The sequence below is a fragment of the Perna viridis genome, chromosome 1 (genome assembly GCF_037379345.1).
Source record: "Perna viridis isolate PV_CMFRI_1.1 ecotype Kerala chromosome 1, ASM3737934v1, whole genome shotgun sequence".
Taxonomy (NCBI): domain Eukaryota; kingdom Metazoa; phylum Mollusca; class Bivalvia; order Mytilida; family Mytilidae; genus Perna; species Perna viridis.
The window spans coordinates 55,807,787-55,823,956 of record NC_142445.1 but is presented as its reverse complement, the minus strand read 5'-3'; the positions used below and the strand labels follow the sequence as shown (position 1 = coordinate 55,823,956).

The 16,170-nt window shown below is 33.1% G+C and overlaps 1 protein-coding gene across 1 annotated transcript; it reads right to left on the bottom strand.

The window, feature by feature from the left end:
• Window positions 1-5,405: 5,405 nt before the first annotated feature.
• On the bottom strand, window positions 5,406-8,033 carry LOC148629464 (uncharacterized). Its single transcript, XM_088551605.1, has 2 exons — window positions 7,469-8,033; window positions 5,406-6,335 (listed from the first exon to the last, which is right to left on the bottom strand). Exons 1-2 carry the CDS (start codon window positions 7,808-7,810, stop codon window positions 5,613-5,615), a joined length of 1,065 nt encoding a protein of 354 aa, XP_088407731.1. The 5' UTR covers window positions 7,811-8,033; the 3' UTR covers window positions 5,406-5,612.
• Between the last annotated feature and the right edge of the window lie 8,137 nt (window positions 8,034-16,170).

Here is a 16,170-nt window from a genome sequence, read left to right as displayed (position 1 = left end):
ACTCAATTATTTATCTGCACTAGGAGGTCTATAGAAAAGGAAAACTCATGATCAAACTATGTGACATTCATTCCGTATTGTAAAGTTTCCTTTTATCTGTGGCAACATGTATTCAGCACTTGCGTATGTAGTTTTCATATCACAATTCATATGTCATGCCAGAGCTTCCCGCTAAATTTTGTACTGTTCTAGACTACTTAAAATTAGGCTTATGAAACAGGGGTATGTTGATACAAGATTTAAGTCATCACTACAGAAGTTTTATAGTCGTCATCATGAATTCGTTGATGTTATGGTGTATCCATCTCATCTATGAGAACATATTTTTTACCTTCTCATATTTTTCCCTCATTCGTCTACCCCGGACATGACATCATGTGAGCCTGGTCTTATCTCGCAGATTTAACTGGACTTTAAGTTAATTTTGCTCATTTTCTCTCTACGAGTTATTCTTTTATTTCATGTTCCTTGAGTGAATGTCTATTTTTTGTCTATTTTAATGTCTATATCAGCACCATGAAAACTGATTTATTCAACGTGTCATAGTTTGCCTTTCTTTGTTTGTCTACCCCGAACTTGACTTTTTATGAGCAACTCGGCGGGTGTTTCTAGGAAAACAGAGGACGCTTACCCTACCGGTGCACCTGGTCCATGCTCCCAGTTTTTAGTGGAGTCCAAGTTGCTCATTTACTTTTGTTACTTTGAATGTATGATTTTAGTTACTTTATGTTCTTTGTTGTGTATGTCTGTTTTCCATGTCTGGTCTTTGTCCCTGGATTACATTCTTTTGATAACCGCTGTAACCTTGGTTCCATTGATTACTTTTTGACTTTTTATGAGCAACTCGGCGGGTGTTTCTAGAAAAGCAGAGGACGCTTACTCTACCGGTGCACCTGGTCCATGCTCGCAGTTTTTAGTGGAGTCCGAGTTGCTCATTTACTTTTGTTACTTTGTATGTATGATTTTAGTTACTTTATGTTCTTTGTTGTGTATGTCTGTTTTCCATGTCTGGTCTTTGTCCCTGGATTATATTCTTTTGATTACCGCTATAACCTTGGTTCCCTTGATTACTCTTCCCTGTCTAGACTTTGTTCTTGGAATATATTCTTTTGAGGTCCTTAATTTTGATACGTATGAAAGTTTTAAGTAGGTCAGTGAGTGCCAATAGTACACCATTTTTCATAGACCCTGATGAAGCAAAAACAATGTCTACTATCCATGACAAATATGTTGTTGTACCAGCAGACAAAGCCTAAAACTATTTTTTGTCTGTAAAACGTATTACATGCAAAGTTTATTATCAGAGGTAGACGTATAAAATAATAGTAGTAATAAGACCTATTCTGCCACCAAACTCTCCGAAGTAGAGGTAGTGGAAAACCATATATCTGTTTTAACCTCTTGTGGTTTCTCTACCAAAGACGATGATTGTGATCTACCGTCCATGTACATTATTCCGAATGTCGACAGGAACGCTATATAGCTGGATCTTCAAATGTAGCATCAAACCCCTTTTAGATCGATGGTAAAGAAAAACTTTCCCAAACTATACGACAAAAGCGAAGACTTTTCATTCCATATTGTCAACTTTTTTCATCTGTGACATCATCCCTTCAGCACCAGCGTATGGAGTTTTCATATCACTCATACGTTATGCCAGAGCTTGCCGTATCTACGCAGACTTTTTGTATCGCTCTAAACTTCTCACAATTAGGCTTCTTGAATAAGGTTACATTGCTACAAGATTGAAGTCATCACTACTAAAGTTTTATGGTCGTAAGCATTTACTCGTGGATCGTTATAGTGCATCGTCATCTGCACCATGAAAAATGATTTGTTCCACGTGTCATAGTTTTCCTTTCCGCTTTCGTTTACCCTATACTTGACTTTTTATGAGCAACTCGGCGGGTGTTTCTAGAAAAGCAGAGGACGCATATCCTACCGGTGCCCCTGGTCCATACTCTCATTTTCTAGTGGAGTCCGAGTTGCTCATTTACTTTTGTTATTTTGTATGTATTATTTTGATTATTCTGTGTACTTTGTTATGAGTGTCTGTTTTCCATATCTGGTCTTTGTTTCTGGATTACATTCTTTTGTTTTCCACCAGAATCTTGGTTTCCTTGATTATTCTTTGATTACCGCTCGAATCCTGGATTCCTTAATTACTCTTTCGTCATTCTTTTCAAGATTTATGAATGAAATAAATTTGAATAAATAAATAAAATAAAATAACGACCGATGCTTTTGAAGCTTACAATGGCAATGTTTCTTGATTTGACGCACCCTTAACCTTTCACTTTATTTTCAGACATGTTCCTTGACATTGCATGGCAAAACATAGCTTTGAAAAATGTATAAAAATATCATGTATAGATATTTTTAGAATTTACTTCGCAACATGATATACAGTACCAAGGATTTAATATAAGTTAAACGGAAAGACTACAACGAAATATAGACATCTTTACGTAATATCTTTTTTTTAATTTTTAAAAACCATTAGGATTTGATAAAAAGTTACACGTAGAACAAAATCTAAAGACCAAAACTTATAAAATAAAGATTTCAAATATTGGCAAAAAAATGAATAAATATAAAGAAATAACAAAAAAAAAAAAAAAAAAAAATAAAAAATAAAAACACAAAAACAAGAGGACAATTCAGAAACATGGAAATATAGTATATGACAAGAACATTAACACAGGAAACAGAGACGTTCAACATAAACAATGTAGACATCAGAATAATTACTTATAAAAATACAAGTAAAACAAGATACACAAAAAACTTAGTTTTGACCGTATTATAGCTCTACTTAGAACATCAGTGTACAAATCACATGCACGTCAATAATAGGTCAATTATAAAATGTATATACTCTATAGGCATATGATGTTGAGATATTGCCACTAAGGTAGGAAAGTTTTCTCTAGTGGAGAGTCGAAATCATTACGTTTGTAATACGGTATCATCTTTAAACGTCATGTATCATCAAAAAGTCAATTCGGTTTTTTATTGCTCTAACTAAAATGTGGACACCTTTCTTAGTCCATTCACGACTGAGATTGTGATTTTTTAAGTGTCAATATTTTTTATTCGTTCTTAACACGTCATCATGAATAATTATTGTATGTGAAAATCTATCACCAAGCGGTTCTACCATGTGTAATGCAAGTAATGAAGACCCAGTGTTTAAGGTATTTCGAAATTTGTAATACTACTGGAATTATGATTTCATAGCTAATCTGTATCTCTCCTTTCCTTGGTATAAAAAGAACATTTTGTATTCATTCACAGCATAAAAAAGAATCCAACTGATTAAAAGTAACCCATGGTCACGTAATGTAAACTCTTCGAAATTCAAAGTCCGCTCATAATTGAAAAAAATCTAAACTGAATAAAATATCTTTGTGGTATTTTGAAGTAGGCCTTTTTATTGTCTTTACAATTTTACCAATATGGTTGGTGGCTTATTGTTTTGCGGTTTGTTTGTTTGTTTCTAATGTCAATTTAAGCAGAATTTTCACAATTAACGTGTTTTATAATATCAAAACTTCTAGAAAGTTTTTAGTTTTGGAAAATTATAGCATATTTTTTGGTTTTCATTTTCGATATATTTTGAACCAATTTCATAAAATGTGGGTTTCAAAATCTCACTTTATCTGAAAACGAATAGGAATTTAAAAATTCGCGCAACTAGCCAAAAATACATTATTTCGGTTTATTGTAAATTGAAAATCTTTGGAGAAAAATGCACCTTTTTCAAGGGATAATCGTACAAATTTCAACCCTTCTTTACACATATTGATAGTTTGAAACCCAACAATGTTAGTCCACATGTCAAATAGAGATATTCTTCTCTGCAGAATACATGAAGTGTGGTTTAAGATTCTAAATAATGATATTCTGGATATATATCTACATAATTAACCGAATTAAAACGCTAGTTTTGATATATATTTCCTTGGCCACGGTCATAATTAAAACAATGTTTAAAAATGAAGTTTAAGAAAGTCTTTTTTCACGTGAAGAAAATTCTTTTGTTTTTTCTGCTTCATCTCGTGTTATCTTGTTGTATTGGGTATCATATAATAAAACAATTGTCAAAAGGCTTTCAGGCTAGTCAACAAACTAGTAATAAATGTTTTTAAACGAGATAAATAATATTTATGTATTTGCTTCATCAAATGAGTAGTAATTATGAGTGTCGCATTTTAAATGTGGATTCAAACCTAAAGAAATGTATTTTTTAGACACACACTATCTAAAAAGTTTCATCGACTTTCATGTACAGAATTCCGTGCTTTCCTTTTAAATCTATCTTATTTGTTGGGTCTGAATGAACAAAAAATGTTTTAAAATAATTCCTTTTAAATAAAAGGGAATTAATGGAACCAGTGTTCGAATGGTAATTAAAGAATTATAGAATTAACTCTAAGGATTACGATTACACAAGGAACACACGAAATAACCAAAATAGCACATTCAAAGAAACACAAACTACACGCAACTGGACCACCTGCACCGTGTTTGTCGTATTTTCACTTTCAATCGATCTATATAAGTAGGTCACGATATGAGGCTGACTCCATAGTGTCTGCAGTATTCTTTATCTCAAGTTCTGTAGGTAGATAGGAAGTATAAATTCCTCGAATATAGGTTTGTTTAAAGAAAACAGCCATCTATATAGCTTAAACTGAGATAAAAGGATTCGGCTAAATTATATTCCTTCCTTTGGAGAAGATAAACTATGTATTCAGCCTCAATTGAGTGAAGGAATAGGTTAGCGAGTAGTAGAGCACAATATGTTTACACTGAAATGCAGACCGTCTATTAAAAAACAAGTCCACCACACTGGACATATGTGTTATCGAATAATAAATTCCAGAATTTTGAAAAAAAAAAAAACTTATTTTGTGTATTAAGAAGATGAATTGGAATCGTTCTTTTTTAACTAATTATGGAGAATCTATGGAGTACTGCCATTGAAAGATATGCACATAAATGTGCATGAAGGAATATAATTATTGTTCGATGCATATAAAGGAAGAGTGCAGGAAAATATGTTACTATATTATATTGGGGATAAAATATTCAACTTGATATAAAATGATGATGAAATTGAAACATGTAAGGCAAATAATATTGAAATCCCCTTATTGTTATCGAAAATGAATATTTAAATAAAATCAAAAACGTCGTGCCAAAAGAATCACATTAAAGTTTTTATTCAAGATAACTCGAAGGTCGTGACCACCCTTGTCACTTATTGAAAGTTTGATGCATTTGCTTGATAACATTGATCTAGAAAAAGAAAATTCTATGTCGGCAGCGGAAACACTAGCAAGGTTTAGGTCAGATACCATATACAACATATAATTATTATTATTTCTCGTAGATATAACTTTATTTTTCTAATTTACTGGGCATTGGGAGTATCCAATACACTTAAGTTTTTATTCTTGAAATGATAAACGATAATTCTGAAAATGATTTGTTTTGTGGACAAGAAACATTATAAATGTGGACATTAATTCCGACTTCCACAATCAATTTTGTTTTTGTTTCCTACAATGTTAAAAAGCGAAGTTGTGATATTTTATCTTTGTCGCTTAAAAGTCATAAACTTTTCCATTCATTGAGTCGATCTGATAAATTTTATTGTCGGCCTTGCTAGCCACATACAGCATATGACCATGCAAAGTTATGCCCCTCGGCATGTTCATCTTGGCGGTCCACAGAATTTTTCCTTCATAATTAACGCAATGTACAAAACCATCTACATTTACAACATAAACAGTTTTCTTTTCATTATCATTAACTAAACGAATAGAATTTCCGGTAAATAGACCCAATGGTTCTCCATGGCTTCTCAAAATGTACTTTATTACTCCATTGAAGTCGGTCACAACAATCATCCCGTCGTCGCCTTCTCCCATTTCGATAACGAATGTCTTTTTACTGTAGGATAAACTGAATGGTTTTTCTTCTGTTTTGAAGCTTTTGTCGTTCCTTAAATTGTTAAATTTGTCTAATTTATATAGTCGTACCTCTCGTTTGTTATCGAACGAGATTGCAACTTCGTCTTGGGATACCGTGGCAATTCCTCTATGTTCATCTTTAAGATTTTTTCTTGTTGCAAAATTATACCATTCGGAATCAAATATTTTCATACAGCAATTTTTGCTATCTATCAAAAGAAGTCGGCTGTCAGCAAGAATAGCTAATCCTCTGATTCTTGTGATAGTAACATCTCCAGGAGAAGCACACGTTTTTTCAAGGAAGAATGTCCCCCTGTTCAGTTTACGGTCAAGTGGTTTCAAATCATGAACAACCTAAAAAGAAATGTAATTTGTATTGCAAATCATTACGTTTTATTTTAAATTTGTTTTTAACAATACATTCCTACTTGTTGAATATATATATATATAAAGGTCTGAAAAATTCCAGGGCCCTAGACCACTCGACCAGCTAGGCTATAAAAAAATATAGCTTTCGCTGGCCGGGTCAATCCTCCTCGTAGGATTAATCTAGGGCTGTGACTTAGTACACGATGTATGGTAGTACGGGACAGTTCATTTAGATGTTATTATGTAGGATAGTGGATCAAATTAATGATGCATGTCACAACAAATCAATATTATACAACGTCTCAGAATGTGACGACTCTATTCGCTACACTGCTCAATCGGATCAAATTGATACAGGGAAGATATGTAAACGTATAGAAAGGTCTGAAAAATTCCCAAAGATGTTAGAACTGTCAAATTTGCGATGCAAATTTTTGGTCGTTCCCTCCGCGGGACTCGAACTCGTACCGCTGTGACATCTATGGCAACACCGCCTGCACAAAGTCTAGCGCCCTAGACCGCTCGACCAGCTAGGCTATATAAAAATATAGCTTTCGCTTACCAAAAATTTGCATCGCAAATTAGAAAGTTCTAACATCGTTTTCAGACCGTTCTATACGTTTACATATCTTCCCTGTATCAATTTGATCCGATGGAGCAGTGTAGCGAATAGTCACATTCTGAGACGTTGTATATATATATATATATATATATATATATATATATATATATATATATATAAAATTCCCAACGATGTTAGAACGGTCAAACTTGCGCTGGACTCGAACTCGTACCGCTGTGACATCTATGGCAACACCGCCTGCACAAAGTCCAGCGCCCTAGACCACTAGGCCAGCTAGGCTATATTAAATATAGCTTTCTAGGGCTGTAACGTAGTACACGATGTATGGTAGTACGGGACAGTTCATTTAGGTGTTATTTTGTAGGATAGAGGATCAAATTAATGATGCATGTCACAACAAATCAATATTATACGAGATCGAGTCCCACGGAGGGAACGACCCAAAACTTTGCTTCGCAAATTCGACAGTTCTAACATCGTTGGGAATTTTTCAGACCCTTAAAAAAATATATATATATATATAGTTAGTAATCACCTGAGCGGGGTTTTTCACCGAATCCCATAGATACAGCTGAACCATTGTATGGTCTTTTGTTGCTGTTATTCGTTCGTGTCTCCTGTGACAATCATCACAGTACAGATCTTTACAAATAACACATAAGTATTCTGCTGCTTTTTCAGCACATATTTTGCACACTCTTCCATTGGCATTTTCACTACGAGAGTCCTGTTCACTTGGAAGGAGTTTTAGAAGTAAATGTGTTTTCGTAGCACTTTCTTTTGTATGAGCTTCAGAGCAAGTTAAACAATATGATTGTTTACAATCCACACACATTGCGACAGCATTTTCTCCGTCACATATATCACAAGTACTCATCTTCTTAGACGGATTCTGTTGAAAAAATGATGTTGTTTAACAGTCTGCCATAGTGTTTTACATACATAACCACTTCAGTCAATTAAAGATTACTGTTTGTACAGGTAAATTAATATGAACCATATCATCAGTCTGTCGTCTAGTTGTTTAAAATCAGAAAAATATGCATCTTAAAACGCTATCGTTGCAATGAAATTTCATATTTTGTATAGATACTGCGATGAAATAACTTTTCAATAGTTATTAAATATACAGGTGGTTTATGTTAATTAAATGATATTTACATCTTTCTTTAAATGTTAAAGAATATTTTGAATGTCCCAATTCACAAATGAATAATAAATTTGAATTTAAAGATTTAATATTCTATATATAGTTTGTAAATTTAAATGCACTATTGTCGGTATGTTTGTCTTGAATTGATTTCTTTTGCTGTCATAAATGAATAATAATAATAAAAACAAACTAAGGTAAAGCGTAAGTCTACATTCAGTATGATTAAATTTACCACGTTGATAAAAAGCTTTTATATTGCACCAATTCCCAGTTTATTATTTTAGATACAAAAAGATGACCGTGATGTGAAAGTTACTTAACTAATATTTTTGGTAAGGACATAAATAAAAAACGACATATCTTATAAATGTCATTTACTAAATGACGAAAACTAAAAATAGTAAATTAAGTTAAATATTTACATGTCAGAGATGAAACAAATAACATGAAACTAATTATACAGCTAAATATTCTTTAAAAGTATTCACAAATCCTTCCAACAAAAAAGGTATGGCGTTAAAAAACGGTCTTCCATTGCTATCATTGAACAGACACTGGTGGCACGGGCATACCATTATTTATAGTACCAACCATATGGATAGCCTAAAACGTGTCATATAAGGAATATTTAAGGCAACGGGCCCAGAAATATGTTGACAACTCAAAATTGAAACTTTACGTCGATAAAGAGTTTTTATGTCTGCCTGTTTCTAAATGTACCATAAAGGTTTTGCTATGCTAAAATGCGAACAGTTATCAAACAAAATTCAGATCAAATTGTCATTTATTGAAATATAAACTGACGCTAAGCGTAATTTTTTAGACAAATTGAGCGATTCACAAATGAAACAACAATAAGAAATTTAGTAAACTCCCTCAAAACCAGCCATCCTACAAAAAAAAAAAAAAAAAAAAAAAAAAAAACAACTTTCAGTAGCAGTCCACCTAAGAATCATGCAGTGGGTGATTTATCGATGTCAGACATTTGAACCAAATATGTAAGATTTAATGGAAAAACAAGAATTAACATATAAAAATGAAAAGTTTTTTCACTGTAACCATAGCAACGACCATTCCTTAGCAACCCCCAATTTTGGGCCTAAAAACACAAAAACATCACAATTTGAATGCATTTTTTTTATATTTAATGGTGGAAATTTGTCGAACTACATAATTATATTAATAAAGTATGTCTTAGGAGAAAGAATTTACAATAAAGTACAAAGCAATCTGATTTGTTTAGATCTAGTTACCATAGCAACCAAAATTCTTAATTTTTGACAATTTAAAATGTACGAAAATAGGCTATGTTCAGAACCGTTTTGCTAACAAGAGCAAGAATATATTAATTAAATGTATGCATGGATGTGTAGTAGATGCTCTGCACTGAAACATATCAAAAATAAAAATAATTAGCATATCTTTGTTCTTTTCTCATCTGGACCCAAAATCACCCCCTGTAAGGACCTTTCTTCTTCTTAATGTTTTTCATACAAACTTTGCCCAGACCATAACTTTTTTGTCTTTTGACCTAGACTTCTAATATTTGGTATGTTGGTATATCCTCTCAGGATAGATTGTCGCATACCGGAGTGGGAGACTTTTGACCTTCACCTTTAACCTCAAGGTCAAATAACATACAAATTTTGTCTGCACTATTATTTTTTGGTCTTTTTACTTAGATATCTGATCTTTGGCATTTAAATATATCACACCAAGGCAAGTAGTAATGTTTTAGGTAGGTGACCTTTGACCTTGACCTTTGGCCCCAAGGACAAAAAACATAAAAGTTTTGGCAAAATACTATAAAAAAAACTTTGTCTTGGCCATATTGTTTTTTGTCTTTTTACCAAGATATCTGATTTTGGTATGTAAGTAAATCACATTAAGGTATAGTGTAATGTTCAAGGTAGGACAACTTTTGACCTTGACCTTTGACTCCAAGGCCAAATGACATACACAATTTTGGCCAAATACCATACAAAATTTTGTCTGGGCTAAAATTGTTTTGTCTTTTCAGTTAGACATCTGATATGGTATGGGATTATAAAACCTGAAGGCCAGGCATCACATACTAGGATGGTTGAAATTTGAACTTGACTTTTGACCTCATGCTCAAATAACATACCAAAGTTTGATGCCATTCATACAAAATTTGTCCATACCATAACGCTTTTTGTCTTTTGACCTAGACTTCTAATATTTAGTATGTTGGTATATACTCTCAAGGTGGAGTGTTGCGTACCAGAATAGATGAAATTTTATCTTAACCTGTCGCCCGTGCAGGTCTGGGTGTTAAAAGAATACGCTGCAGCAGCCCTAAGCTTGGCGTAAAAGACAACTAGATAGTGCTCAGAAACCTAGCCGGGGGCAAGACGCTCTGCCCACAGAGCAACTGGGGTGTGTGCCCCAGGTGGTGGAATGGGGTACCCTTGGCATGTTACATTCTTGGGTTGTCAGGCTATAATACGGAAAACCTGACTCCAAACCATAGTGGTGCACCGTGTTGGGAAAGATGTCACGTTCCTCGCACGTTAAAGAACCCTGCTGTGTATTCGATAGGAGTAGGAACCTTTGCGCTCCGCCACAGGAGGCTAAATTGCCCGACCTTACCCATCACCCCTTTTTCTAGTGGCAATCAAAATTTGTCGACCCTATTATCCTTGTGTCCCATCCTTTTTTCATTTCATCATCATTTCATGTTCATTTTATCATCCATTTCATGTTCATCGCCTGAATATAGCTGAAATATTGCTGCTCGGACGTTAAACCGCAACAAACAAACAAACAAAGCTTAACCTGTCAACCTCATGGTCAAATAAGATACACATTTTGGCAAAATACCACCCAAAGTTTTGCCTGACGTTTGGTATGTGGGTATTTCACGCTAAGGTTGAGTGTCATGTACCAAGGTGTGTGACTTTTGAACATGACCTTTGATGTTATGATCAAATGACATACACAATTTTGGCTTAAGTTAATGACTGATTTCATGCAATATTTTACCTCACAGTATGTCGTAAATGTAAAGAATCACTTGCCCTTTATCACCTGATTGTGCGTAACTCCAGTAGCAGTACTAATCTTTTACATCTGTTATGGTGTGTGTTTTACATGTGTTCTCTTAATTTCAAAGGAGAAGAACTCTGAGCTTAAATAATTATATCCCACGCAATGCAGTTGCGCACGGTATAATGTGTTTGACCCGTCCGTCTGACCGTCAGTCCATCTAAGTTTTCCAGACACTTGCAGATATTGAAATATTTTTTTGATTGATAAGTTCACCATGATAAGTTAAAAGTCAAGTTTACTTTTCGATAATTTTTACCGACATTACGGGCTTTGTACTTATCAAAATTCACAGAAATAACCGTTTTCCTGACATTTTTTTTTCTGAACATCTTCACATATTGACATGATTTTTATTATATATTAACCGTGATAAGTTACAATACAAGTTTGTATGGTTTCGGTTCGATGATTTTTCCGAAATTACGTTCCTTGAACTTAGCAAAATTTACAGAAATAATCGTTTTAAGGACTTTTTTCCTAAACGCTTGCAGATAATGACATAAAAAGTTCTCGATGATAAGTTACAGATCCAGTTTACATTTTGTTCCAATACGATGATATTTAATTTAGATTAGTTAAAACTTAAATTTATCAAAGTCTGGCGTTTTCAACTAACATTCTGAGTAACAGAATTTAGTTAGAAGAGGTTGGTTTTCTCATCGTATATTTAAGCTCATCTGGGACGAAGGTCAGTGTGATCTATAGCCATCACTTTCTGTTTGTTGTAGTTGTCTGTTGTCATTGTTGACTTTTTCAAAAATCTTTTTTTAATTTCATTTTTGTTGCAATTTTTTCTATACCTGATTTAACACTCTAATTCCAAGGTCCTTTTAAATGTATTTCTCTAAAAATCTACCTACATGTTTATGTCTGTGTTCCAACATAGTTGAATATATGGAAAAATATATAAAAGAATATGCCAAAAGAAGACAAAAAAAAACTTAATTTTTTGTAAAAACATCACGATTTACTACTTTTGGTATCATACCTCATTAAATATAAAAGGCAGGATTATATAACAGAAGTCATATACGGATGCATCAAGGATATTGAATCAGCATCCAAACAAAGTCTGCAACCTATATTTTACATTTCATAGACTGTACTAAAGTTTACTTCTGATCTCATGTATGGGCAATAATAAGTAGGAAGATAATGTAAACTTGTTGACTAAAATTAAAGTAGTTCGCATTTTACAATTATGCAATTTATTCTTAAATGCCACGACAAAATGAAATGTATAATTTTAGGTTACCCATGTTTGGTTCTCACATAGTTTCTAGACAGCTTCATGTAATAGATGTAGGGTAACATTCCAGGATACAAACATTTGTTATTTTTAGCTTTCCTTGCCAAAGGCCAAGTAAGCTTATGCCATCACTTGGCGTCCCTTATCGAAATTCTGCTCCTCTAGATAATTGTCACAAAATGACCTTTGGGATTTATGATCCGTGAAAAAAACATAGCTGTCGTTACTAGAAATAGAACAAAGGTGTCTAAAGGCATTTTTTAAAAATAACCCAAAAAACCGTTGCCTTTAGCGAAATTCTGGCAGAGGATAATATTGTCCAGGATAAGAGAAAACCTATGCCGAAATTCTGCAAACGATATTTACAACAAATGTAGGAGTTATGACCCCTATAACAGTTTTTTTTTGGCCTTCCTCGTATGTACGACTTTGAAAATGTTCTCCTCAAAAACACTTGTTCTGTAAGGTATTCCACACAAAATAAATGTTGGAATTTTTTATCCATGACAAAAACATAAACCCTGTTACTAAAAATAGAACATAGGGGTCAGAAGGCAATTTTTGGCAAACAACTCAAAGGTTGTTGCCCTTTTTTGGAGGGTTATATAGTTCAGCATTATAAGATTGACCAACATTTCACTCTTCACATTGAAGTACTCCCAAACAGTTAGATTGGGGCTCTCAGACCTACGCGGGGTCTAGGAGTAGGCCAGAGAGTCAACAGAGCAGCCTAGCCGCTAGTAAGATATACTCTGACTGAGTTCTTCGGTCGAGTATCCCGACGGTTGGGCTCCGCTACCTCCAACTACGAACAAACATTTACAGAATCCCCGTAAGGAGCGGTCGTGCGAGATCCGTAAGGATAGTCAAGACCGTAAAAAAACCCCAATCATCATTGACCAATACCGACATTTTCGAAACGATTCGTCTACTAATGTAGGAGTTATGGCTCCTGAAACAATTCTTAATTTTTCCACATATACATGTGCAATTTTGAAAATCTTCTTCTCTAAAACCATTTAAGATCAGTTAATACAAATTAAGAATATTAATTCTTTAGTGTATTGTGCTCGAAATGACTTGTGTTTTTTAATCCATTAAAAATGTATATGGCTGCCTATACTAAAAATGGAACATAGTGGTCAGAAGGTTTTTTTTTAAAATAATTCAAAAACTGCTGCCTTCAGCAAAATTCTGGTTCAGGTCATAAAATGCAATTTAAAGCATTTCCTGCATTTGATTATTCAATTAATTTTTACTTAGCCTGTCTCATTGCTATTTTTCTAATAAACAAATGGTAAACCAGGTGAAAGATTCAGGCTCTTTTAAGCCTCTAGTTATCCATTTATAATGTTTCTATAATATATGATAAATGTTGATTTTCCAATTGTTCTTATCTAAATTTCTGGCACAAATTCCATGTTGAGTAAGTCACAGTATTGCGACAGTATGTTTAAACAACAAAATTATAAAACATTTTGAAATATTCTGTAAACAAGAACCGACATGTTCATGTTTACAAGAGTAATCATGGAAACCAAGATTCTAGCGGAAATCAAAAGAATGTAATCCTGGGACATTTTGATAAGAAGATGTGCATTTCAGTAAAACAGTAGTTAAAAATGGAAATGGGATATATTGTCAAGAGTTGATCAACCAAAACAAGAAATATTATTCTTGGGTCTGATGGAATTCTCTCAAAATACAGAAATTAAGAACAATTTAGTATCAGTCATATGACATCTGTCCTCATTAACACTCATCAAGTCAAAAGTTGATATGTTATTTGACCATGAGGTCAAAGGTCAAGTTCAAATGTCAACCAATCTAGTACGAGGCGCCTCGCCTTGAGAAAAAAATAACCCCATACCAAATATCAGATGTCTAAGTAAAAAGACAAAAGAAAATTATGGCCCGGCCAAAATTTTGTATGATATTTGGCCAAAAGGTCAATGTCAAAGGTCACTCACTCTGGTACGCCACACTCCGCCCCGAGAGGATATACCAAAATACCAAATATTAGAAGTCTAGGTCAAAAGACAAAAAAGTTATGATCTGGACAAAGTTTGTATGAAAAGAGTTAAGAGGAAGAAAAGCCTTTATGGGGGTGATTTAAGGTCCAAATGAGCAGAAAACAAAAATATGCTACATACTTTTATTTTGATATGTTTCAGTGGAGAGCATCTACTACACATCCATGCATACATTTAATTAATATCTTCTTGCTCTTGTGAGCGAAACGGGCCTATTTTCGTATATTTCAAATTGTCAAAAATTAAGAATTTTGGTTGCTATGGTAACCAGATCTTAACCAATCAGATTGCTTTGTACTTTATTGTAAATTGTTTTCCATAAGACACACTTCTTTAATATAATTATTTAGTTTGGAGACTTTCCACCGTTAGATATAAAAAAAATACATTCAAATTGTGATGTTTTTGTGATTATTAGGCCCTAAATTAGTGGTTGCTAAGGAGTGGTTGTTGCTATGAAAACGGTGAAAACATCTTTCATTTTATTCATTTTATTCATTGTTTTACATATATATCCAACTGATTTTAAGTCAATTTGGATAAAATATCTGACATCAATAAATCACTTTCAGTGAAAATTGCATTATTCGATTCTTAGGCGGACTGCTACTTAAAAACTCTATATGTTTAGAATATAAGGATTGGTGCAGACAATCCCATACTTATGTAGGAATGGCAGTGGATAAGAAAGTTTCAACGAAAGAAGTAATCAAACTTTTTGGAAATTTCTGCGCATGATACATGAAGAGCAATTTTGATCAAGTAGTGAAATTAGATGTTAAGAAAACTAGAACATTTTAGTCAAGCGACATTGGTTGCTCTAAATTTAGAAAAAAAAAAAAACTGTTTGAAAATTCGCACTCATCAAAACAAATAAACGATTAGCGACATTTCGTCACTTCTTGGGTCGTGAGATGAAATTGATTCAAAACATACAATATTTTTGTAGTATATTTTGTATTGTTGCGAATAAAAAATGACCAAAGAAAGTTTCTGTTGATGTCGAGTAAAAAACAAAAGATTATTTTAATGGTCTAGACAAAATGTTGAATATTGGTATGTTTGTTTGTTTTGAAAATAATTTTCATAACATATAATAAATATGTTGCCGATTAACATGTCAACTATCAAATCACCTCATCAACTCAAGAGTTATAACCAATTTTATCAAGAGAATAAAAAAGTTCTAAAATATTATCATGTTTACTCAGAGAAAATGGCACATAATGAAAAAATGTGCAAACCAATCTGCATTTCATCCTTTTAATATTTACAAAAACTATAATAAACATATTGGTAGTTTTGTTTATATAGTAAGTAGAAGAAATGTAAATAGATTCATTCATAATTCATGATTTTTTTTTAAATAAATAAAAATAAAGAAGAAATAGAACTGCAGAAGTACAAACGAAAAGAATCTCAATACAATGCCACGAAAACCTTCAAACATAAAACTCATGAAGAATGAATTGATTTTTTTTCGCTTCTCGTAATAATTGTATTCAATAACTTTACCAACCAACTGAATAAATTTTTCATTTTTTATATTTTAACCCGTCAAAACCATTACTTTACTGCACAGTTCAAACGTCTAGCAAGTAATAATAATACAACTCTCGGTATTGAACACAAAAGACAATGTTGATGTGAAGTAAAACTGAAAAAGAACATTTTAACTTTTGAATCAGGGTACATTCTGAGCAGGAATCCATAAGATTTCTTCGACCATG